General features: G+C 44.9%; 1 protein-coding gene across 10 annotated transcripts in view; it reads right to left on the bottom strand.

Moving 5' to 3' along the window:
- The window catches only part of PALM2AKAP2 (PALM2 and AKAP2 fusion), a 511,493-nt gene that overhangs the window by 18,490 nt on the left and 467,929 nt on the right, over positions 1 to 25,074 (bottom strand). For all 10 annotated transcript variants that reach the window (XM_061426455.1, XM_061426454.1, XM_061426449.1 and 7 more), the window contains one exon: positions 13,739 to 16,139. In XM_061426455.1, the coding sequence (XP_061282439.1) occupies positions 13,739 to 16,139 (2,401 nt within the window). The remainder of the gene's footprint in view (positions 1 to 13,738; positions 16,140 to 25,074) is intronic.

Here is a 25,074-nt window from a genome sequence, read left to right as displayed (position 1 = left end):
CACCCCCAGACCTCTGGTCTGGTTGATATCGGGGGAAGTCAGCTTGCTGGGGCTTCTCTGCTGTGATCTCCAACCACCCTGCCTCCAGTATGGTTCCAACTAAGCCTGGAATTCTCACCCCATCTTAGGAATCACACAGGTCATCAAAAACCTAGTTTGCAGCTCAATCAAGTTTTCCCCTTGATTTGTTGTCGTTCAGTTGCTAAGTCATGTCCGACTCTCTGGGACCCCATGGACTGTAGTAAACCAGGCTCCTCTGTTCATAGGGTTCTCCAGGCAACAATACTACAATGGGTTGCCATTTCCTTCAGGGGATCTTCCCAGACCAGGGATCGAACCCATGCCTCCTGCACTGGCAGGAGATTACCACTGAGCCACCAGGAAAGTCCCTTTTCCCCTTGATCAGGATGGTGAAAAATGTCTCATGCTCATCCCCCAGCAGTAGACACTGCAGACACCACCGTTTGGGCCTCATGACACAAACAAGTAAGCAAGTGATGCAAGTAATTTGCGGTACAGGCCCGAGAGGTCTCTCTCATCCTGTCTACAGCCCTGGGGGGCCTCTTGAAATTTCCTGGCCCTTAGGACACAATTCATCAGGATCTTCAAACAGTGATGGTTATCTCTGGTGTTTGCTGGCATGAACCCAGATTCCGCTACCCTCAGGTTCCATCTCCACTTGTCTCACCAAAACTGGTTCTCAGTCTGTTCAGCTGGGAAGGACTGAACAGCTGACAGTAGCTGGAAGTGTCCTCTATTTCAATGATAAACATCCTGTTATCTAGTTTCGTACCTGGGCAGAATACTCTACAAAACATTTCCCTTAAAGGAGCCAGTTGGCATCCCTGGGGTGTCATGTAGACCTCAGGGCAGACCTGTGTTGGTCTTGGCCAAGAGCTGCTACGTGACATTTACAGAGCAGGGGTGATGTGAGTTTCACGACTGACAGGAACCAAAAGAACAAAGCTAGATTGCAATTCGGAGTGGAGGGTAGAAAATGTTCTCAAGTTTATGTCCTACATGTGATTTTGTCCAAACTATTCCATCTAGAGTGATTTTAGATTTAAGCATTTAAAGGTGTTTGAGGATAAGCAGCTTCACTTGGCAGGATGATGCCAAAGCTGTGTTTCTAAAATCATGTCCTATTACCTTAGCTTTGTAAGATAGTACTCAATGCTGCAAACAGTCAAAAAGACATTGGTCAAATAAATTTGAGACATACTCGACTAAAGAAAGTTTTAAAGATAAAACAAGATAGATTTTCTTTACCAGAGGACTTCTCCGAAGTTTTAGTGCTAATATGATTGTGAATCTCTAGTTTAAGGATGGGTGTACAGCATTTCTCAAATTTATTTAATTAGAGAACCTCATTTCATAGAAACCCTATTAACATCTCAAGTTTGGGAAATTACCAGTTTGGGAAATTACTATTCTATGCTAGTTAACCATTAACCACCAACTGTGGGCACAGGTTCAGCTAATAATTAAGTATAGGCACAAAGCTTATGTATAAGAACTTTTATTACTGTTTCTTTGTTTATAATTACATATGTGGAACAACAAAAGCATCTGACTATGGGACAAGGGTTAAATTAGTTATGGCTTATTCAGATGTTGGTGTATTATTTAGCCATAATAAATCATGTTTTAGTCTCTCAAATTTAAAGGAATAGTTACAGTCATGGAAGATACTCAAAATACATTAAGAGAAAAAGCAGATTACAAAAGCAGAAATATTGCAGGGGTTGAAGTGTGCAGGCTCTAGAGCTCGACTGCCTGGTTTAAATCCTAGCTCATTACTTATTAGCTGTGTAAAAGTTAAAAAAAAAAAGTGCACACATGACACACAGTAAAAGCTAAATCAGGGTAAGATGAACAGTCTATCGTGGGCAGAATAAAGGCTTCCACAAGCATACCCAAGCCCTGATTTCCCAAACTTGTGAATATACTTCTTTACATGGCAAAAGGACTTTGAAGGTGTGATTAAGTTAAGGACTTTGAGATGGAAGACTATTCTAGATTATCCAGTTTGGTGAAATGTAATCACAAGGGTCCTCATAAAAGAGATGGAGGAGGATCAGAGAGCGGGATCTGAAGATGCTATGCGGTTAACTTTGAAGATGAAGGAAGAGGTCACAAGCCAAGGAATGCAGGCAGCCTGCAGAACTGGAAAAGGGAGGGAAATGGTCCTCCCTAAGAGCCTCTAGAAGGAACACAGCCCCACCAACATCTTGACTGTACCCCAGAATGACTATATTTTAATCTGTTTGAAATGCTAAAGTCAAATACCACAGATTCTGTGGCTTTAACAGCAGAAATGATTTTCTCATCCTTCTGGAGGCTGCAAGTGTGAGATCAGCACAGGTGCCGGCATGCTCAGGTTCTAGTGACAGTATCCCTCCTATCGTGCAGATGGCTAACCTTCCTGCCATGACCACACATCTCAGTGAGAGAAGGGGCTCTCTGGTCTTTCTGCATAAGGGCACTAATACCATCATGAGTGGCCTCACCCTCATGACCTCATCTAACTCTAATTATTCACAAGGGCCCTGTCTCCAACTACCATCACATCAGAGTTTAGGCCCTCACAACTTGAGGGGGGCAAAATTCAGTCCACAGCTGACACATTTCAGATTTCTGACCTCGAGAACTATGAGATAGTAAACGTGTGTTAAGTCACCATGTGCTGTGCTGTGCTCAGTCATGTCTGACTCTCTGTGGCCCCATGGACAGTAGCCTGCCAAGCTCCTCTGATCATGGAATTTTCCAGGCAAGAATACTGCAGCAAGTTGCTATTTCCTACTCCAGGGCATCTTCCAGACCCAGGGATTGAAAACCATCTCTTGCATCTCCAGCACTGGCAGGTGGATTCTTTACCACTAGTGCTACCTGGGAAGCCCTGTTAAGTCACTGTATTTGTGATTTGCTACAGCAATAGTAGACTAATACACATAGAGACCTAATGTTATCTTCCATGCACGTAAGTGCATGAGAATAATTAGACATGTAGTGGTTAGGATTACAAATCACTTTTACCTTTATCCTTTGTTCTCTACATTTTTTCTGCAATAAGCATGAATTAATTTTAAATTATACAACAAGCCAGAATTTTTTTCCTTTAGGTATTACTACTCATGCTAAGAAGAGCAGATAAAGTTGAGGCTTTAAACTTCATGGACTAGGCAGATCCAGACTTTCTTGTGTCTCACCAGCCAGCACAGGCCCAGGCGACCCCTGGGCTAACCCCTCCTGGAGGCCTCAGAGAAGCACTGGTCTTGTCTGCGTGACATGGGAGGCAGACTGAGGAGCAGAGGGGGTAGCAGAATTTCACTCCCAATTCATAAATGCTGTCTCCCACGACGGGTGGAAGAAAAAACCAGGAACCATGAATTTGGGTTTCCTGTTTATTATAAATAGTTAAGACACGTTCTGGTCCGGAGAGAGTGAGCCACACCTTGACTTGCTTCTGGCTTTTCCAAACAAGATGGATTTCCCTGTGCTGATGGGGGAAGAGAGAAAACCCCACAGTTCCTCCCACTCAAGGGAACTGGAGTGGAGGCTGCATGTCCTGCGTACACAGGCGCTGCCTTTCCTGACGGCCCACACCCTCCCTCTTCAGGAACTAACTTCAGGACTAACTTCTATGAAGCCAAGAGGGTGGAGTCCTAAAGTTTAGAAAATTATTTCGGTCAAACATTAGCTTTCTGGTGAGTATCATATTCTATATACATGGCGTCTAATGTCTTAAAAATCAAAGATCCTTTGTTTCTACATTTCTCAAAAGAAAAGAGAAAGCCATCACCCACTCTTACTTAAAAACCAAACCGAACAAAGACGCCTACCAAATAACATGCCTTGGCCCAAGCCTCCTTCAATGATCTCCTTTCTTCACGGAGCCTTGGGGTGCGCTTGCAAACATCTAAACGACTCGCAGATCACCAGAAAGAAAGGAGTCCAGACTTAGGTTTTGCAATCCATTTCCTCCCAGTACAAGGGAATATCCTGCTTGTTGGATCCCACTGGCTTGTATGGTTCCAGCTGTGACCCACACACCCTTGCTCCTTTCATCTCCTCCTTTGAAGGCCCCAGGAGTGGGAGAATGCGATGATATGAATCTTCATACTATAAGTCTAGCTCAGAAATGAGAAATGAGAAATATCCCTACCTGCTGACACAAGTCTCAGAAACTTCCAAATATTACTACTTCAGGGTAAGGAGGGATGAGTTGGGATGAGTTGTCATTTCTCTGAACGGAGCTGGAAAAGGAAAACTGGAGAAGGAAAGAGTTTTGCATCTCCAGGGCAAATATAGTTTAAGACCAAAAAAAGAAAAAAATTTAACTAAACCAGTAAGAATGAAAATCATGGTAAGTAGTGAATCCTGGACCAAGATCTTTTGGTTAAACACATTTCTACCAACATGGTGAGCCTGGCTCTATGAAGAAGACAACCACCCCCTAAAAGAAAATATTTTCATAGTGATTTGTAATTTCATTCTCACCCAACATGCTTAATAATGGCCTTTGTTTTTTGAAATCACAGGTGACTACTGAAAGCTAATTGTGAACTCAGATGTTATGAGAGAAACTAAATCTAAGGAAATAACGATGAATACTTCTCAGGACTAGAACGCAATTTTATAAAGCAAGCTGTGCCATTTATGTCAGGCTCCCAATAGCTACTGAATAACTCTTAAGTAATTCTGCTAAAAGTTTTCTAAGTCTTTTCCTAAAACATAACAAAAACTGCAATAACAACAAAAATAATAATAACCCTTAAGGGAAGCCTTTTGTGCACTGACTCTATGAACTTATTGATGAGGCTGATGCTATTTTATTCCCATTTTACTGGTGAAGAAACTGAGATTTAGAGAAGTGAAGTAAGTAAGTTACACAGCTAACAAGAAGCGGAATCAGGATTTAACCTTTAGAGATGAATCCAGAGAAATGACTGTCACATTTAAGCCCATAATTCTCCTTGCCCATCTTTAGTATGAATTTATATTTCAGTAATGAGAAATAAAAGATGGACTGAGAACACTGTGATGTCAGACGCATACAACTTTTGGGGAAACCTTGGATGTTTACCAAGGCCATGAGAAATAAAATACCATTACAGGTGATATGGATGTATTCCCCAGGGCTCTAATGGCCTGTCCTGCACACACTTTCCATGACCGTCCATGGTCCTCCACCCTGTAAGTAGTAAGTAGTTTATTCACAAAGATGAACTGGATCTGAAATACCAGTCTCCCTAGGGAAGCACATGGCAAGTCGCCATAGTTAGTACGAAAGTGTCATATCCTGCCCTAAAAGCCAACCGTCATGACGGCTATCTTGCTCCCAGGCCTGGCTTAGATGAAATCTAGCTCACATTTCTGATGAGGCATTAATTAGAGCAGGAGTTTTACAAGAATTAGGTCCTTTGATTCATCTCTTCATTCTCAGCTCATGACTGCATACTGATTTGCATGTGACTGAGTCTGAATCTTTGGAAGCAGCTCTCCTAACTTGGAGCACAGAGTAGCCAGACTCAGGAAAAGGAGCACCACGTGGTGTCCCCAGCAAGGCAGGTGACAACCCAGACAAGCCTGGGTATACCAGAAGACCCAGCACAATCAGCGGTGACAGCAGAACCTGCTGCAGAAGGGAGTGCTGGGAAGTGTTGCTCTTTTCCAAAGTTCTATAATCCAGAATACATGATCATAGGCTTGTCACAGAACAAAGACCAGAGTCTGTGTCTTCTCAGAAGTGAGGCTGATGGGTTTAACCATGGCAGTGGCCTTTTAAAACCACTGAAGGCAATGTCCAAAAAGAACTTTGAATTCTGTAACTTGAGAAGTCCTGATTTCACCACATACCTTCATCCCTTGCCAAACTATTTTGATCTAAACTTTCTTACCAATTCCTTCCCAAATGGCATGCATTTTTTTTTTTTAATGAACCTATTTGCTGGGTTCAGATACAAAAAATACAAGGAGTTTCTGGTTCAAGGCAGAAGGAACTACCTTATCTTAAAGAGCAAAAGAGAACAAAAGCAGAGAGCAGACATGGTGTTCAACGAACACTAGTAAATGAATTTGGTCAGCTCTGGCCCCACTTTGCCAGAAGTGTTCAGGCAATGGAGTGAACACGTTTTCCCTCTCATCCTCAGATTAAGAAACAGATTCCTTGCTTGAGTGCCTGTTCCTTTCAGTCAGTGAAAGGAACAGTGAGCCTCTCTCTAGAGTGAATGACCGAGTTTCCTCCTGGGCATAAATGTTTGTTCAGGAAGAACTCACAAGAGCAGCCAGGCTAGATGGCTGATGTGGACGATGTTAGTCCCTAGGCCATCTGCTTAGATTTTGGGACAGAACCAGCAGTTTTCCCTACTGTAATTTGAAGCACTGGAATTAAGTTCTGAAAGCACAAAGGAACCATCCTAGGTCACTAGGGTAGCACTGTCTCATGGCCTCTGCAAGAAAATTCATCCAGCTAGACCACTGGGAGCAGAGGACTCCAGAGCAATCATGGCTCCAAAAAGGAGAGGTAGGAGGACCCAGAGAAAACAGGGGTTAGCCCTGAGACTGGGGAGAGGGGAGAGGGAGACTTGAGTGGAGAGAGGGACTGTTACTATGCACCTCAGAGACCTCAGAAGCGGACGAGCAGGTCCAGCAGAGGACAAGAAGTGTACAAAGACTATGGCCTCTGAAGTCAAACAAGCCTGAGCTTGAACCTGGCTTTTCCACTTGCTAGCTGGGTGACCTCAGGCAACTGGCCTAATCTCTCTGGGCTCTGTTACTGAAAACGGAATAATACCACAGGTTAATGATCCCTTAAGCGACAACTCCAACCCCCTCCCCGGCCCCACCCCACCCCCCCAAAAATTTTATCATAACTTCTTTGGCAACAAAACCTGATGTGAACCAGCATGAGCGTCTTCTTGGTCTTTACTGATTGCACTTAATAGAACTAACTCTTCCTAAGTTTCACAACAGAAATTGAATTTGATGACAGGTGTTGCCCTGGACCTTACTGGGTATGTTAAATACTATTACATGCATTGAACAGCTTTTCTACATACACTTTATGGCCTTTCTAACATAAGAAAAATGTGGACTATATCTGGAACAATATGGAATATACTCTCAAGAGTTTGGATAATTTGGATTCTATCTTGAAGGGCTGTTGGGGAGACTAAATGTGAAAATGAAAAGGAGTAAACTGTGTATGAAGGAATCAGAGTAGTACTCAACGTTAAGGTCTTGGTGAGTTGTAGCTAGCATGATTAGGCTTGTGTCACCAGCGAAAGTTCAGGGAACATGTTGGTAGATATAACTGTCTGTAGGACACCACATTCAGCTTTAGAACCTTACACAAGGACTTCCCTGGAAGTCCAGTGGTTAAGGCACTTCCACTGCAGAAGACATGGGACTGACCCCTGGTTGGGGAGTTAAGATCCCATATGCCTTGTGGCATGGTCAAATAAACAAAATTGTAAAACAGAACAAAAAAAGAACCTTTACACAGTCAGCTGGGCCCCTGGAAGTGGCACAATTTGTACTTGCCAGCAGGACAGGGAAATCCTAGGCACTCCTGAAGGACAGCCCTCTCTTAGCTGGACCTGGGCGGGGGAATACTTCCATCAGTCACACACACAAGGTCTTCTACTCTGTGGAGGACTGGGGGCATCTCAAGTGAGACTCATACAAGGAGATCAAAGGAGTCAATCCTAAAGGAAATCAACCCTGAATATTCAGTGGAAGGACTGATGCTGAAGCTCCAATACTCTGGCCACCTGATGTGTACAGTCAACTCATTGGAAAAGACTCATGCTGGGAAACATTGGGAGCAGGAGAAGAGAGGGCGGCAGAGGATGAGACAGTTAGATAGCATCACCAACCCAATGGACGTGAATTTGAGCAACTCCAGGAGATAGTGATGGACAGGGAAGCCTGGAGCACTGTAGTCTATAGGGTTGCAAAGAGACATGACTTCACAACTGAACAGCAACAAGTGAGACTCAACCTAATCCAGCTGTTTATCGTGGAATGAAGCCACCAAGCTCTGCTGTGTGAATACTGTGCTGATATAAATACTTTTTTCCGCCTAGGACATTTTCTTTGTGACAGTGGAAGATAATGAAGGGAAAAGAAAAGTACCCAGTCCAAAAACTTTATAATAATATAATGATAATCACACATGCAATCTTAATTCAAACTGACCACAGAAGTAAAAAAAAAACCCTTGGAAATTTTATTTTTATAAGGTGTATAACTATTACATCTTTCCACATATTAAAAGACCTCAACAGACAAGTTATGGGACTCAATATTCATATCTTTGCCTTGACCACTATCCAGAATGTTCTACTGGGCAAACTGTCTGACTTGGTAAATCAATTCAACACCTGGCATGAAAATGCAAACTAGTTCAAAAAGCTATGCTAATCATCACCTAACTAACTGGGTTTCTCTGGCCTGCCAAAAACTGGGAAGTGTAATCAGGATATCTAATAATAGACACAGCACTAAAGAGAGAACTATCCGTTGACACCCTTCCTAATGAAAAGACATTTTGAAAAGGTCTTGATTGTAACTTGAGTAAAATGTTTGGGTTTCCCTCCCAAACTCATTCCTCAAGGGTGTTTTACGGCAGTGTGGAGGTTGAGTACCTGCTGAAGAGCTTCCTTTATTCTCTAAGTACCATCCCACATCTTGGGAGCATAGCTTCTCTTATAACCCAGGGCACTCGTCAAAATGGTGGCAGGCCTTTAGACCTACGTAGAAAAGAAGCCCGTGGGACAGACTCGGGAGAGCGGAATGACTTTTAAAATCCATCAATTCCCGGATGAAGGCAGGATAGCTTTAGCGGTGTGGAGATAATCACCCCTTTGAAAAGTCCTCCCTGGCTTCCCACTGACCACAGGATAAAGTGTAAAATCTAAAACCTTTAGCATGATTCACATAGCTCTTCACCGTCTGGCTCCAAATCAACTTTCTTTTGTTTTGTTTTATATCTCTTCCTTTAACCCACCCTAACTTTATTTAAGCACCTCAAATGTGCTCTTCCTTTGGGGCCTCTCTAAGGGCCCTTCCTTGTGACTGGAACATCCTTTCCCTTTCCCTGAACAAAACTTCCACGCCTTCAGTTCAAAGCTTAGATGATAGTTTCGAGAGAAAGGAAGACTTTCGTTACCCTCCCCATAAGGTGGTCTTCCTGGCCCCATGCTAACACAGGTCTCCACGCTCCTCTGTGATGAAACAGCTATCTTTGTTGGCTGCTTCTATTACCGAACTAAGTTCCCTGACGGTGGGGACTTAATCTGCCTTTTTCACTTCTGTATGAACAAATGCCACACAAACTCTATTTAAACTCTTCTTCCTTTAAAAATCACATTAGAGGGACTTTCCTAGCAATCCAGTGGTTAAGACTTCGACTTCCAATGCAGGGGGTGGGAGCTCCATCTCTGGTTGAGGAGCTAGATTCTATAGGCCTCATGGCCAACCCACCCCCAACCTGCAACACAGAAATGATATTGTAACAAATTCAAAAGACTTGAAAAATAGTCCATATTAAAAAAGAAAAAAAGCTTTAAATAAAAAAATTACATAAGAACCAATGAGATTAAATTTCCATAAAATTTCTCCTAATAATTCGTCTTTGAAAATGATTACATACTTTTGAAAACAGAATCCCATCATCTTCCAGTCTCAAAAGGGAAGAGAACCAAATGCAGTAACAAGTATCTTTTCAACACCCGGGGAAATATTTGGAAAGCACTTCTCTTTCCTTATCACATTTTGGCTCTCAGTGAATTTTACTTGCCTTAAGATTTTAGGATTCCAACATGTCACCAGCCTAATTTCTACTATAGATGTTAAAAAGTGTATTTTTCATCACTTAATATCAAATTGTCACTATGAGTCATGCAACGAACTGGCTGAATCCCCTCTAATGGCATGAAACATAGAGTAGAAGAGTAGGGACTCGGCAACATCTCCATTCACAAAACCAAAACTGGAACCAACAGTTCTGATCCTCACCATGAATGGTCCAGTTTGGTGGCTCAGAGTGATGTGTCAGCCTCCTTCCTGATCACGAATTAAGAAGCTGGCTGGCCAAACAATAATCTGAACATTTCCAGGCATGGATAGAAAAAAATTGCCTTTTGCATTCAGTTTCTTTCAGTCCATGCTGTAATTCTAGGGAAGTCCTGCCATCTACTTTCAGGGCTCTAGAGATAAACATGAAGAAATGAGCTACAAAACAGGTCATTATCATGACTGTGCTCAGTGTGACACACAGACCCAAGCAGGCTTGCAGGGATGAATTACCATTTTACTAAAGGAGCAGGAATCAACCCTGTGGGGATGGAATATGGGGGGAGGAGATTAACATTAGCATAGGCGGAAGTATAAAGAAATCAACATGGGGCTGCAGGGGGCATACCTTAGGATTCTGTCTTGTTTAAAAGTCTGGCGGGAAGCCTGACAAACCACAGCAGGTCAGGAAAGTGTTGAAATATCTTAATTTTTGTTTGTGTGCTAGAAAAATATGGAAGCAATATGGTAAGGGGTTCAGTTAAGAGGTGGAGAGGAGAAAATTGAAAATACCACTGAGCATATGCAATGTACAGAAGGTTCTAGGTAAGTGGAACAGCTGTAACTGATCAGAGCCATGGAATCTGCCTGCCATGTGAGCAGAAGTTGCTGAGGTGCCTGCAAAGACTTCCTCCATTAGTGAGACTGCAGGCTCTTATGGAGGTCCTTTACAATCACACCCTTGTGATGGTAGGCTCCCCAGACTGGGCTGAATTCAGTGGTACCAAACCTTTTTCCAGAATACATACAGAATGCCCAACTGCATCTCTGTGCCAAGCCAGCCCACAAGAATTTGAAGTGAACTTGACAAGTAAGGACCTTTAGGGAAAGCCAGCAAGTCACCATTAAGCAGAGACCAAAAAACCTCCCCTGAAAGTCTTCTGTGCCTCACTCACTCAGTTGCCTATTACCCCGTAACTTGAAGGAATTAAGAAACATATCAGGAGAGTCACCATGCTATTCCTCTTCCTGCTCCCTCCCCTTTCCTTCCTGAACAATTTAGTCCAAAAGCCATTAGGTGGGGCTGATTGAGACAGGTTTCTGCAAGGAGCGGGGGAGGAGCCACAGTGGCCCAGAGTGGTGGGTGGGAGCCAGAGCAAGGTGGGCAGGGAGACGGGTGACCCAATATAGGGTGTTGGGGTCCAAGATGGGTGAGGAACGTGCAGGGGACAGCAGTGTCTACCTAAAAAGTGATTCTGGAGTCGATGTTTGGTGAGGAAAACAGTGGATTGGTTCCACAGGGGGAAACTGATCAAATAATAGATAAATGAAGAATAATAGGAACCAGGTATCTTGTTGCCAAGGAGAAGGTTACAAATCTGCAAAGAGAGAAGATGAACCATGTGGTATTAGATTAAAATTAAAGGTATCAGGGTGAGGTCATGGTTTTCAGTAGGTAGGTAGATAGGTAGGTAAGATAGGTAGGTAGGTAGACAGATCAATTAATTGATATATCAACAGATAGACTTCTGACCATTGAGAGTGCCTGGGAGCAGTGCCTATCTAATAGCAGTGAGCACACCAAGCACCCAGATCTTGGTTTCTAAATACCACTAAAAATACCACCATTCTCCACTAACAAGAACTAATGCTCTTTATTGAAAGGGCTGATTCCAGGGTTAGAAAAGTACAAGATGAGACTGAAACATTTTGCAGCACCAGAAAGTAAAGATATGCCCAAATAATGGAGACATGTCAAAAGGGCACTAAAGTGAGCTTGAAAGGGCTCCTATGAACTATATTTGAGTAGTTAAGGATAAAAATAATAACAGAAATGGATTATAACCTACTAAATATAACAGGAATCCATGAGACCATCTATTATAGAGAGGGATGAAGATTACATACAGAGCACCAAAGTATTTCCCCACAGAATATTTGTTAATCATAAAAAGAAAAAGTAATTTTACTGTGTAGAAGCCTGGCAAACACTCCTTCAATCAAGCCATCAAAATCAGTATTAAGTGAAAAAAGTTAACATCTGCCTCTGTAATGGGACAAACTGACACAATATCCTACCTGATTGAATACTGTGAGAATAAGCATCAGTTCTGTGTTATTCCTCCCCAAGAAGCATAACCCAAACATAATCACGTGAAAATATCTGACAAACCCAAACTGAGGGACATTCTACAAAACTGGGGGTGACTGAGCATCATGTTGGCAGCTTACTCTTATACATTTCTAAATAAAAACTATATTGGTACTTCATTAGGGGACTTTCCTTTAGCTTCGAGATTGTTTCAAAATTTAAAGGTTAATATGGAAAGAGTTAACTTGTGTCATTATAGATTTGATCTTGATTAAGGAATCAAGATGGGATTAAGGTCTGGAAGAAGAAGAAAAGGAGAAAGATAGTGCTAAGTCATGTACGACTCTTGCAACCCTATGGACTGTAGCCTGCCAGCCTCCTCTGTCCCTGGGATTTTCCAAGCAAGAATACTGGAGTGGATTGCCATTTCCTTCTCCAGGGGATGTTCCTGACCCAGGAATCGAACCCAGGTCTCAAGCATTGCGGGCAGATTCTTTATCGACTGAGCTACGTGGGAAACCCAAGGTCTGAATAGACCTGGGAAGCCCAAGGTCTGAATAGACCAAGCTAAATACAGTAATTATACGGCAAGGCAACACTTCTGAAATTCTCTCCAGTGAAGGAATAGTTTTTCTGCCCTGTCCATTATGGACCAATACTTTAAAAAAAAACACAAAATTCTACACTTGGATTTGAAGACGGTATCAAATTGCTCCAAGAGTTTTCAAACTCTTTACCAATGTCTGGACTGAGCTTAGCATGGACCAAGAATAGTCATAAATGAGCTCAGACCACACTTTGAGCAGCCCTTCTCTGTGGCAGGATGTGCGGTTCCCCAAGTAACATCATATCCAAATGGGAAATAAAAATTACTGGTCACACTGTTATCCATAATGGTAACAACAATAGTTATCACTGAAATTAACATCAACCATCTATACAAAATATTCAAGATAGGGAACTGTCCAAGCAATGGGAGGAGATTAGAGGCTTGTCTTTTACATAGAGAACTCAACTTCTCCAAAAGGGTCACAGAACACAAATAGATATGATGACCTTGATTCCAAAGTAATTGCTTTATGGTGATTTAAGGCAAGACAAATCCCATTATACAGAAGATGGACAGAAACATCTTCTAGGGGTCAATCTGCAATACCAACCCATAACTGTCATTGCTGGGAAGAGACTCAGCATCCAGAAGGGGTTAGGAGAAGACATTCCCAAATCAGATAGGCTTGATTTAACTGCAGATACAGAGGGTCAAGTTACTGATGTCAACACAGTCCACACGACAGCTGACTCTAGGTCGGCACCACACACAGCCTAGCTCAACCAAGAGAGAACAATAAACAGAGAACAACTCTCCATATTACAGGAAGGCCAGAGCAGAAGGACAAGAAAGGAGCCATTACACCTTCTGGGGAACGGCGAACACCATCCAGGCTCAAGGGTCTTCCAGAAGACACTCTGACATCCCCATTGTGTGCCTCTGAACACTGGGATCCCTGGACCAGTGTCTCCATGACACTGAGATAGCCACGCACAGAGGTGGCTCCACGCTGTAAGCTGGAATCAACAACACCGATTTCTGCAGCATCTGTCTCTGGCCTGCGACACTTCACTTACCTGGAGCAGTTTTGTAGCACGATGCTCGGGAGGGCAGTGATGGGGCGTTCTTTGCCTTGGGGCTCTGGGTACTCTGCAAGACTTGCCTCTGCCGCTTCAGCTCTTCTTCCCTTTCCTGGGCTGCTCGGATCTCTTCTTCAATCATGGACAAAGTCCGCTGCTTTCTGGACCTCAGCTTGAAGGGCCCAACCATTACATCAGACTCTTGAGTGGCCAGGAGTGAGGCTGTGCTTCTCAACTCAGCCGCTTCCGAGTACTTGCTGAAGTAGCTCCCTTCCGGCCTGGTCTCCTCCATGTTTATTGGGCCACTGGGCTGTACCGCTGGCAGTGGCTGGGAGGGCCCCCTTTCCCTGAGCACCCTGTCTTCAGTAGACAGAATCTTTGGCAATACATCCCTTTTCTCTTGAACAGGGGAGGACACCTGAGGTGGTTCAAACATGCTCTGAGGCTTCTCTGAGCTGGGAGCCCTGGGGCCAGCTTTCTCTTGACTTACTTGAGGTCCCTGTTGTTCTGCTCCACCCTTGGTGGTTTCAGACCCAGCTCTGTCTATTTGCTCGGCGATGGCTTGTTGAATGGCATTCTGCACCAGGAGACCAGCCTGATATTCCAAGGGGTCATCAACTGACGCAGAGTCTCCCAGTGTGGACAAAGGGGAATAGAAACCATGATCACTGAATGACTTGGAGACCCCTTCTCCTCGGCCCTCTGAGGGGTTGTCAGTCTGGGGAGTCTGGGGCAGAGAAAAATCGGCCAGTGAATTCTCCTGCAGGGCATTGGTTGTCTCATTGGAGGCCCCACTGTCGCTGATATTGTCCATGCTGAAGTCATTGGACAGGGTCTCCAGGACGGTGGTATCCTGGGATCTCACCGACAGCTCATCCAAACCAGAGTCCAGCTCCTCTTGAGTCAAAGAGACATTGACTGACCTTGAAAACTGATCCAAGATCCCAGGGTCGTCATCCTTGACCACGGTGAGGACGGCCCGAGCACTCGTGAACTCACCATCCTCTGCCCACAGTTTGGATAAGGGCCCACGTTTAGAGGGCTCACTGTACGGCCCTTCCTTTCCCTGGGGAGCTGTGCTGCCCTGGCCCCCTCCTCCAGAAGACTGACTCTCTGGGGCACAGTGGGCTTTCTGCCCCTTGGCTGCTGAGGAGTCTTCAGGAGGTGCCCCGACAGAAGCTGGTCTGGAGATGGTCAGTGTCTTGTCTGAGTTGATGGACCCCAGAGGTTTGTAGAAGGGCTTGATGGAGAAGAGCCTGGGTGTACTCTGGCCCCTGGCCACTGTCTGCCTGGAATTCTCCATCTGCTGGAACTGTTTGCGTGCCGCGGAGAAGTCTATCTGCTCCGTGACGATGTCCTCCTTTGGGTGGTCAGTCACAGAGGGATGCTCCCGTGAGGGTGCGGGGGCCGTGCAGAGCTGTGGTGGGGGCTGCTGCTGCTGCTGTTGCATCAGCAGTTGCTCCTGCTGCGCCCTCCTCTCCTTGCGCTCCTTGTACTTTTTGTGCGACTCCAGATGTTCCTCATCCAGTTGCTCCTCGATGGTCTTCTCCTGCGGAGGGTTCCACCATTTCGCGGCGATACCAGGGTTCTTCTTCACGGCCTGACTCCGGATGAGTTCCCGCCTCTCCTTTTCCAGCTCCAGCATCTCTTCTGAAGGCCTCACTTTCCTGACACGGTACTGTTCTTTCTCACTCTCGTCGTCCTCGAAGAGCTTGGAGGGCTTCTTGTCCTCGTGGAAGGCACGCAGCTCGAACTTGGCTTCCTTCTTGAGCGTGGTGAGCGTTACCTCCCCGTCCCGGGAGGAGCACCGTGAGCTGGTGGAGGAGCTGGGGCTCACGGGCACCTGCAGGCTGTCCCCCAATACGTCTCGAGGCTGCTCAGGGGGGTGGCCGTTGGCTCTTCTGCCCTCGGCCATGGTGTCAGAGTCGCTTTGATGGAGCTCCAGGTGCGGAGGAGCCTGTCTGCCAGCTGCCCTCTCGGTGACTTCCGGCTGGACAGCCGCGGGGGTGGGCGGGCTTGGGCTTCCGGCCAAGATGGCTGCTCCAGGCTCCGGGGAGGATGTGCCGTTGTAGGTTCCGTCCACAGCAGAATCACAGCAGTTGGCCTCCAGCACCTCGTCTAGATATCGGATCTCTCTGGCCACGTCATTATCCAGAGATTCGTGGTGATCAGCAAGGAGGCCATTGTGGGGGGTTGAGTAGAAAGGGGAGGGGTGGTCCATGGAATGTGGAGTCGAGGTGATTCCGGTAACACTCTTACATTCTGCAACAGAGACCTCAATTTCCATGTTCTTGTGATCTGGGGGAAGAGAGCTGGTGATAGATTCCAGGACTTTGGCACTACAGTTGTCTCTCTCGTGTTTTAGCCGGGTATCATCCTCAGAAAGCTCGGGAGGCTTCTGGAATAAAGAGAAAACAGAAATCAGAGTTAACGACCTCATTGCTTATGGATGTGAACCTCAGACATGAGCTGATAATTAACTGGAAGGAAAACTGAACAACAATGGCAGAATCTTTTGAATAAAGGTTTCTCTTCTAAAAAGGCCTTCATATATTCATTTTGTTACAGTAACAAGTACCTAAACTTTCTTAATTTTACAGACTCCATTTTGCTTACCTGGTGTCCATAAAATTTTAATTAAATGCTAGTTCCATTTTTACATTTAAAAGTAAACTGGGATTTGGATCATCTGATGACATTGCTCAAATAATTTCTGAAGTGGAAGAGATTAAGTATCAATTGTACCACAACTTTTCAAAATATTTCATGGCAGATTTTCTGTAGAAATGTTAATAGAACTATTTGTAATGTCCCCAGCTATAAAAAAGAAGGCCCTTTTGCAGGAACCAATCTTGAAAACATGATTCTCTGCCAGATGTAATGCAATTATTCTGTAGACAGGAAACTTTTAGGAAAATTTTTCCAAAATAAAATACTGGAAAACAGTAAATCTCTTCAATGGCCCCTTGAGAGCTACCGTATCCCACTGCATGCCTGAAATTGACCATGTGCATTATAAACACAGAACCAAAGCCACTGACTCACACAGTTCTATTCCCTGGAACAACATCAAAACAATGCTCCTTAGTTAAGGAGTGAATGTTGCTTTGAAAGGCTAGACAACACCACCTCCCATCTAGTTCCTAAAATGCTTTATATGTGACAGCTCCAATTTTGTGATTAAATAAGAAAACTATCTTTTTTAATGTTTTTAAATGTATCATGTTTTTCATTAGTTATCTATTGCATGTCAGTTTATTTGGCATTAGTTAAGATTAATTTTCAAACTGTAGGATCATATTTTTTCATACCAAAGATCTCTGGTTTATCTCAGAAAATTCAGCGGTAAGTTGTGAGCTTAATTTGAGTTCCCTCAAGTATTTCACTAATACTTTTGTCAGCTCTGTTTCACGTCTTAGGTCTAGAGGGTACCTGCTATTATGGATATAATACAGTGCAAATTGCAATATTATATAATTTTTTATTTAAACATTAAAGATTTAGAACATACTATTAAAACACCACCTGGGATAATCCTCAGTGGATTAATTTCAGAATTCTTTCAAGAAAAGTGATGATTATGGATTTGTTCATAATACCTAGAAAAACATGGAAGTTCACGCCATATGCTCCGCATTGCTGTCAGAATGTTGAGAACCTCTCACTGGTCAACCATGAACTGGAAGGTTATCCACAAACTGAGGAGGGTTTCCTTCACTGTTTCCCACCTTCTTCTTTACACTTAATCAATCAAATAATATGTATTCCTTCTTCAATAATAGACAATAATAATAAATATTCCTTCTTTGTCAAAACCTTCTGGTCTCAAAGGACCTTCCACTCTTGATCTGGTCTTTGTCAAAGTCTGATACTTAAGATTTATAATCTCTACTACCGCACAATTGCACTCATCTCACACGCTAGTAAAGTAATGCTCAAAATTCTCCAAGCCAGGCTTCAGCAATATGTGAACCGTGAACTTGCTGATGTTCAAGCTGGTTTTAGAAAAGGCAGAGGAACCAGAGATCAAATTGCCAACATCCGCTGGATCATGGAAAAAGCAAGAGAGTTCCATAAAAACATGTATTTCTGCTTTATTGACTATGCCAAAGCCTTTGACTGTGTGGATCACAATAAACTGTGGAAAATTCTGAAAGACATGGGAATACCAGACCACCTGACCTGCCTCTTGAGAAATTTGTATGTAGGCCAGGAAGCAACAGTTAGAACTGGACATGGAACAACAGATTGGTTCCAAATAGGAAAAGGAGTATGTCAAGGCTGTATATTGTCACCCTGTTTACTTAACTTATATGCAGAGTACATCATGAGAAATGCTGGGCTGGAAGAAACACAAGCTGGAATCAAGATTGCTGGGAGAAATATCAATAACCTCAGATATGCAGATGACACCACCCTTATGGCAGAAAGTGAAGAGGAACTAAAAAGCCTCTTGATGAAAGTGAAAGAGGAGAGTGAAAAAGTTGGCTTAAAAAGCTCAACATTCAGAAAACGAAGATCATGGCATCCGGTCCCATCACTTCATGGGAAATAGATGGGGAAACAGTGGAAACAGTGTCAGACTTTATTTTTCTGGGCTCCAAAATCACTACAGATGGTGACTGCAGCCATGAAATTAAAAGACACTCCTTGGAAGGAAAGTTATGACCAACCTAGATAGCATATTGAAAAGCAGAGACATTACTTTGCCAACAAAGGTTCGTCTAGTCAAGGCTATGGTTTTTCCTGTGGTCATGTATGGATGTGAGAGTTGGACTGTGAAGAAGGCTGAGCGCTGAAGAATTGATGCTTTTGAACTGTGGTGTTGGAGAAGACTCTTGAGAGTCCCTTGGACTGCAAGGAGATCCAACCAGTCCATTCTAAAGGAGATCAGCCCTGGGATTTCTTTGGAAGGAATGATGCTAAAGCTGAAACTCCAGTACTTTGGCCACCTCATGCGAAGAGTTGACTCACTGGAAAAGACTCTGATGCTGGGAGGGATTGGGGACAAGAGGAGAAGGGGACGACAGAGGATGAGATGGCTGGATGGCATCACTGACTCGATGGACGTGAGTCTTAGTGAACTCCGGGAGTTGGTGATGGACAGGGAGGCCTGGCGTGCTGCAATTCATGGGGTCGCAAAGAGTCGGACACGACTGAGCGACTGATCTGATCTGATCTTTATTTTATTTGGGACCACCGTTAACTAGTGGCTCTTTTATCTTAGCTCACTCACTCAGTCCTATCTGATTCTTTGTGAACCCATGGACTGTAGCCCAGCAGGTTCCTCTGTCCATGAGATTCTCCAAGGCAAGAATACTGTAGTGGGTTGCCATTTCCTCCTACAGGAGATCATCCCAATCCAGGGATCAAACCTGTATCTCCTGTGTCTCCTGCATTAGCAGGCAGATGCTTTACCACTGAGCCACCCTTTAGAATGAACTAAAAAGACATGACAAAGACAACTGCTACTGTCCTTTAAAGAACATTAATTAAACATTCTTCTGTTAAAGAGATTGTCAGTAACTTCTACGTCATTTAAGAATTACAGGAAATTTGAATGCGTGAAACTTATTGGCTGCCGTTCAAACGTCAGGAAAACCTAGGTCAAAATTAGCCTGCTCTATGGAAAGCTGAGCAACAAAAAGAGACACAGTACTGCTATGGTGAAAATCAGACTGCCATGATGCTCCCACCTGCGGCTTCATTTGGCCAACGATTCACTGCTAATATTTTCATGGGAGTAAGTAGAGCTTTCCTTCTATCCCTTTGGCTTTGGGGAGGGAAAATAGGTAGGAAAATAGTAGGAAGCTGCTGGGACTGAAATATGGTGAAAAATATTGCTCTACTGAAACAGAAAACACTTTACAATAGTTGACATGACAAGAAAAAGGGCGCTGTGACATTGAAAGAAGCAGAAAGGCATGTAATTAATTCTATAGTTCAGTTAGTCATGGATTCATTCATTTAAAATGCAGGAGGCTTATTCTTTAGGGCCATGATGAAATTAGCAGCAACAATAAGTTCCAGGAGACAACACCCTTTTCTTAACAAAAACTGGATTTCCCATACTTCCTAGGAAGTCATAAATCTATTTTGGGGTTTACTTAGTCTGGTCAGGTGAAGCGAAACACTTGCCTATATTAACCTCTTGTTGCTGATCACAGAGATTGGAGTAACTAAGCCTGTCTCCACAGCATCCCCAGGAACACTTTGTCAGCATCATCCCCTTCTCCTGGATGCTTCATGGTTCTCACATCAAATAATGAAGGAGCAGATGCTCTACAGCTTCTTTTTTTTTTTTTTTTAAGAACTTTAAAAACTCTATCCTTTTTCCAAGGATATATTCTGAACTAGCAACAACTGTCCCAATTCAAAAGTTTAAATATCTTGAGAACATCATTTGACAGTACATTTTTGCAATATCAAAAACAAAACTAAACAGCTTTAGCCTTGAGTTGGAAATAATGAGCCTCACCAGTTATGTCTGAGATGTGGCAAACATTTTAAAAATGCTAATTACAGGCAAATTTGGAGTCTCAGTGTAATCTGAGGTGACTGCTTTCCAATACTGTCCACAAAAATCTAGACACTGTGGAGTGTAAACAGGAAAGAGGCTCTCCTTCCTGTTAGTTACATGAGGCCTCAGCTCCTTTCCACAAATTCAGAAAATTCTTCCTGAGACTTGATTCTATCTATCTCAGGGAGCAGAGTTCTAAACCCTAATTAGGGCAGAAGTCCTTAAAGAGATAAACAACTCAGCATTGCTGGCTTACACTTCTGCCTCAGAGTTCCTGAGTTTTTGTAAAGTTAGGGAACAATTATAACCAAAGAGCAAATTCCTGAGTTCTGTCTCAGCAGGCAGAATTTACCTTTGTGCTGGATGGCCTGATGTGATCAAAGCCACCACATCATTGTACCAGGTGAGTGAAAGTGGCCTAGGAACCCCTCTGTGCAAGGATCTGGCAGGAGTCTGGGTTTGATGTCATTGCTGCTGCTGCTGCTGCTAATTCGCTTCAGTCACGTCCGACTCTGTGTGACCCCATAGACGGCAGCCCACCAGGCTCCCCCCGTCCCTGGGATTCTCCAGGCAAGAACACTGGAGTGGGTTGATGCAATTAAATGATGTCATATTTAAACCAATAAATACTCACTGCTCCCTTTGAAGATAAGACCAGAATTTTCTCCATGCTTCAGATAAGGTTAGCCTGACTCCAAATTCAGATAAAATGAACATTCATTAAATGGACTGTTAAGCTTTTCTGAAATAGAGTACGCATGTGTACCTGTGTGCTCAGTCACTCAGTTCTGACTCTTTTTGACCCCCATGGACTATAGCTTGCCAGGCTCCTCTGTCCATGGGATTCCTCAGGCAAGAATACTGGAGTGGGTTGCCATTTCTCCTCAGGGGATCTTCCCAACTCAAGGATCGAATTTCCCCAGGTAGAGGGGGACTCAATCTCTAGGTGGAGACCTAACAATCTGGCATGTAATATCTGCCTGCCCTGCTGGCCTCCTGGTTTCCCAGAATAGCTAACAGCTGGTCAGGATGTCTACAATTTTCTTTAAAATACTCAGGCAGACACAATATAATATAGCTGTGTGTGTGTATGTCTGAAGTTAGCTTAAATTACATTCCAGGAGCAGACACCCTAATCTGGAACACATACGCCAAGAATGGTCAGCCAGGATCTAATCAGAAATCCCACGTTCCATAGGCACCTGCTCTCCTCCAGTTTAGCTCTCTTTAACTCCCAAGGGCCCCTTGCTGCGAAGTCATTTCAGTTGTGTTTGACGCTGTGCAACCCCATAGATGGCAGCCCACCAGGCTCCCCGTCCCTGGGATTCTCCAGGCAAGAACACTGGAGTGGGTTGCTATTTTCTTCTCCAATGCATGAAAGTGAAAAGTGAAAGTGAAGCCGCTCAGTCATGTCCGACTCTTAGCGACCCCATGGACTGCTGCCTACCAGGCTCCTCCATCCATGGGATTTTCCAGGTAAGAGTACTGGAGTGGGGTGCCTTTGCCTTCTCCAAAGGGCCCCTGAGGCTTGTGCTAATTGGCATAATTAAGGCGAGAATAAAAGGTTTAGATCAAGTGTATTATATATCCTTCTACCTCTCTGTATATTCATCCTATTAATTTTTGAGAGTTTGATATTGAAACTCCCAATTAATTTCCAGGTGGTGCTAGTGGTAAAGAACTCATCTGCCAATGCAGGAGACATAAGAGATGTAGGTTCCAAGATCCCCTGGAGGAGGGTGTGGCGACCCACTCCAGTGTCTTGCCTGGAGAATCCCATGGACAGAGGAGCCTGGCGGGCTACAGTCCAGAGGGTAGCACACGACTAAAGCGACAATGCATGCATGCACATAGTGGAACTATATGTAACCTTGTTCTGTATTTTCTAAGTCTCATATAAATGTGTTATCACACTTTCATAATTTAAAAAAGTAAAAATTAAAACAAAACCAAAAAAAGAGGTTTAGAGAGATTGTCCCAGGATCCCCTGGCTAATAAATGGCACAGCCAGGACCTGAAGGAAGGTCAGTTCTTCTGAATTCTATCCCAGTACCTCAAAAGGTGTTCTCCATGACTGGAAGCTTCCAAAATGACAAGGGAAGTCTTATGAAGGTGTATGGATCTGAAGATCATTTGCGTGACTTTCGGGCTGATGGTTTGCACACTTGAATCTCTAGAAGTCACAGTATACAACTGGGCTTCACAAGTCGAGGACCCCTTTCAAAACCAACCAGATACCCTGGAGACCTAAGTTTCAGTTCCTGTCTTCTGCTCTACCTGCAGGACCCTCTGGATAGAGTTGGGGATGCGGACCTCCTGCTCAGTGTGCGGATCTGGCCTCTGCGGCGGGTCCTCTGCTTCCTGTGATGCCATCCAGAGGCAAAACTTGAAATCCCACATCACAGTCATGGCAGTGGACAAGGCTGCGACTTGTCCCCAGCACCAGTTAGCAGCACAGGTGAGGTGCTAGGAGCCATTTGATTTGCAGAGAGGATACACCAGGGCCCTGCGGACTGCTCAGTTAGGCCACGGATGACTGTGTGCTCTTTCTTCCCAGGACACCTACCTGGGCCTGTGGCTGGGGGCATCAGGCACAGAAAGAACTTGTGAAGGCAATGCATCTTCCTTAGCAGATCTGGCTGGGCCCAGGGGGACGCCAGAAAGGTGTCCTTTGCTACAAGGTCAAGTGAGAAGTAGATGCTTCTACTCACTTCCCCAGTCTGTTGTGCTTGTCACTTCTCTACCTCCCTACCCTACTCTTGAGCTTCCCTGGTGGCTCAGACGGTAAAGAACCCCCCTGCAATGCAGAAGACCTGGGTTTGATCCCTGGGTTGGGAAGATCCCCTGGAGAAGGGAGTGGCAACCCACTCTAATATTCTTGCCTAGAGAATCCCATGGACAGAGAATGCTATGGACAGAGGAGCCTGGCAGGCTACGGTCCATGGGGTCGCAAAGAGTTGGACACGACTGAGCAACTAACACAACACTCTACTGTTAACGATGTCTGTCACCAGCTTCCCAGGCTCCTAGCCTAAATGCACTGTGTGACCCAAATTCATTCAAACATCAGCCGCCTGCTGCACAAGCAGGTTTCTCTGCTCTGAATAACCCAGATTACTTCCTACTAAAGCCACGGTATTTAAATTAGAAACACATTTCCCCAGGTAATAAGTGACCTGATCCTTTAATCTAGTTAAGTTCCACCAAAAGTATGAACTCATTCTTGGCCTAGGAAGAGGGGCACAGTACGAAGAAAAACTCCCTCATGGCTGTGAAACCAGAGGGCATCTGTTTCCTTTTCTTGTCCTGCCTCTCTTTCCTAAGTCGAGTTTTTAAGACACAGGGCACAACTGCTGTGTTCCATAGGCCATGAGTGGCTGTTGTTAATGGTTTATTCAGGACTCTTTATTTTCTGGCTAAAGTTTCCATCAGGATGGCAAATGGGAGGAGAGGGTGCGACCTGGCAGGGGGATGATGCCCAGACACTAGGAAGATGTCCACCCGGGGCTGCTGAGGTTCATCAGCCGTGGAGGCATGGGGTGGAGCACCAGTCGGGAGGTCTAGGGGAGACAGACCGAAGCCCGAGGGAACCCAAGGAGCGTGGAAGGGGAGCACAGAGGCTGAAGAGGTAACAGTGGATCTCTGCGGCGCGTCCTGAGAACCTGTAGAGTGACAAGCCCTGTGCCAGGGCCCTGGGAGGACCCTAGGGCTCTGGAGTGCACCTCACGCTGCAGCAGGGAGCTTACAGCCTTGCAGACAGAGAGAGAGGACAGATTCACATAAAGATAGCAGAGACAACAAGTGGAGAGGGTGCTACAACAGTAACTAGAAGGAAACCGCCTGGTCTGTTCAAGGTGGCAGATGGGGCAGGCTGAGAACGGATGAAGGAAGCTGGGAGCACCAGGGTTCCTCAGTAGCTGGCCTGCACCTCCTCTCCCACCCCCACCCCAACTAGAGAAGCCGCTGGGACTCTGAGTGGCCCCTTCCACCCACCCCTGTGAAGGTACAGAGAGTGGGAATGTCTGAGGATGGCTTGCTTCCTGGGTTGGGCTCCAGGCTTCTGGGCCAGGAAGTGGAGGGGCGCGACCCCGGAGTTAACCTGGACCGCATTCCAGTCCCAGGCAGAACTTCCTCTCCCCCCACCCCACCCCAGCAGAGCGTCTTCCGGCCTGTAACACCAAAGGCTTACAGGCTGGTGTTGACCGTGGGAAGCCAGGAGGCGGGCCACTCCCCAAGGAGGCCAGAGACCCAGCTCCTGGCTGACGAGAGGCAGATCTAAGACCCCCAGCATTCCAGGGTACTTACAGCTAAATTTAGACTGGATGGGCTCAGGGATAATGACATGACCCCTAATAGAGAGGGCTAATACTAACTCTGCCTCTAGGGTTTCCTCCCCCCACCCCACCCCCTTCCACTGACCTCCTGCCATGAAGCCATTATGGCTAAAGTGACTCTGACAGTCCTAAAAAGAACTTTCTGTTCCTACAGGCTCAGCTTTTCTTTCTGAGAGCTTCTATGGTCTTGGTCAACTTAGCAATCACCCTCCTGCTATTCTCTCTGGCTCAGGTCTCAGGTCCAGGCTTGCAGACGACGGCACGAAAACACTTCTGGAACCCCCTTCCATTGGAAACAAGGCTGGGCTATGTCTTGACTCGATGGCAATCCTGATAAAGAAGTGGTCCCTTTGTAATGTAAGGGGAATCTCCCCACGACTGCAGCCTGCCCTATTAATAGCATCCCCTTCACCCTGCTGAAAAGTCAGTGGCTCAAATGTCAGGCTGCACATCTGGAAGATGTTAAGGTGTGGTTTGAT

The sequence above is a fragment of the Bos javanicus genome, chromosome 8, assembly GCF_032452875.1.
Source record: "Bos javanicus breed banteng chromosome 8, ARS-OSU_banteng_1.0, whole genome shotgun sequence".
Taxonomy (NCBI): Eukaryota; Metazoa; Chordata; class Mammalia; order Artiodactyla; family Bovidae; genus Bos; species Bos javanicus.
This window is presented reverse-complemented; position numbering and strand designations above follow the sequence as displayed.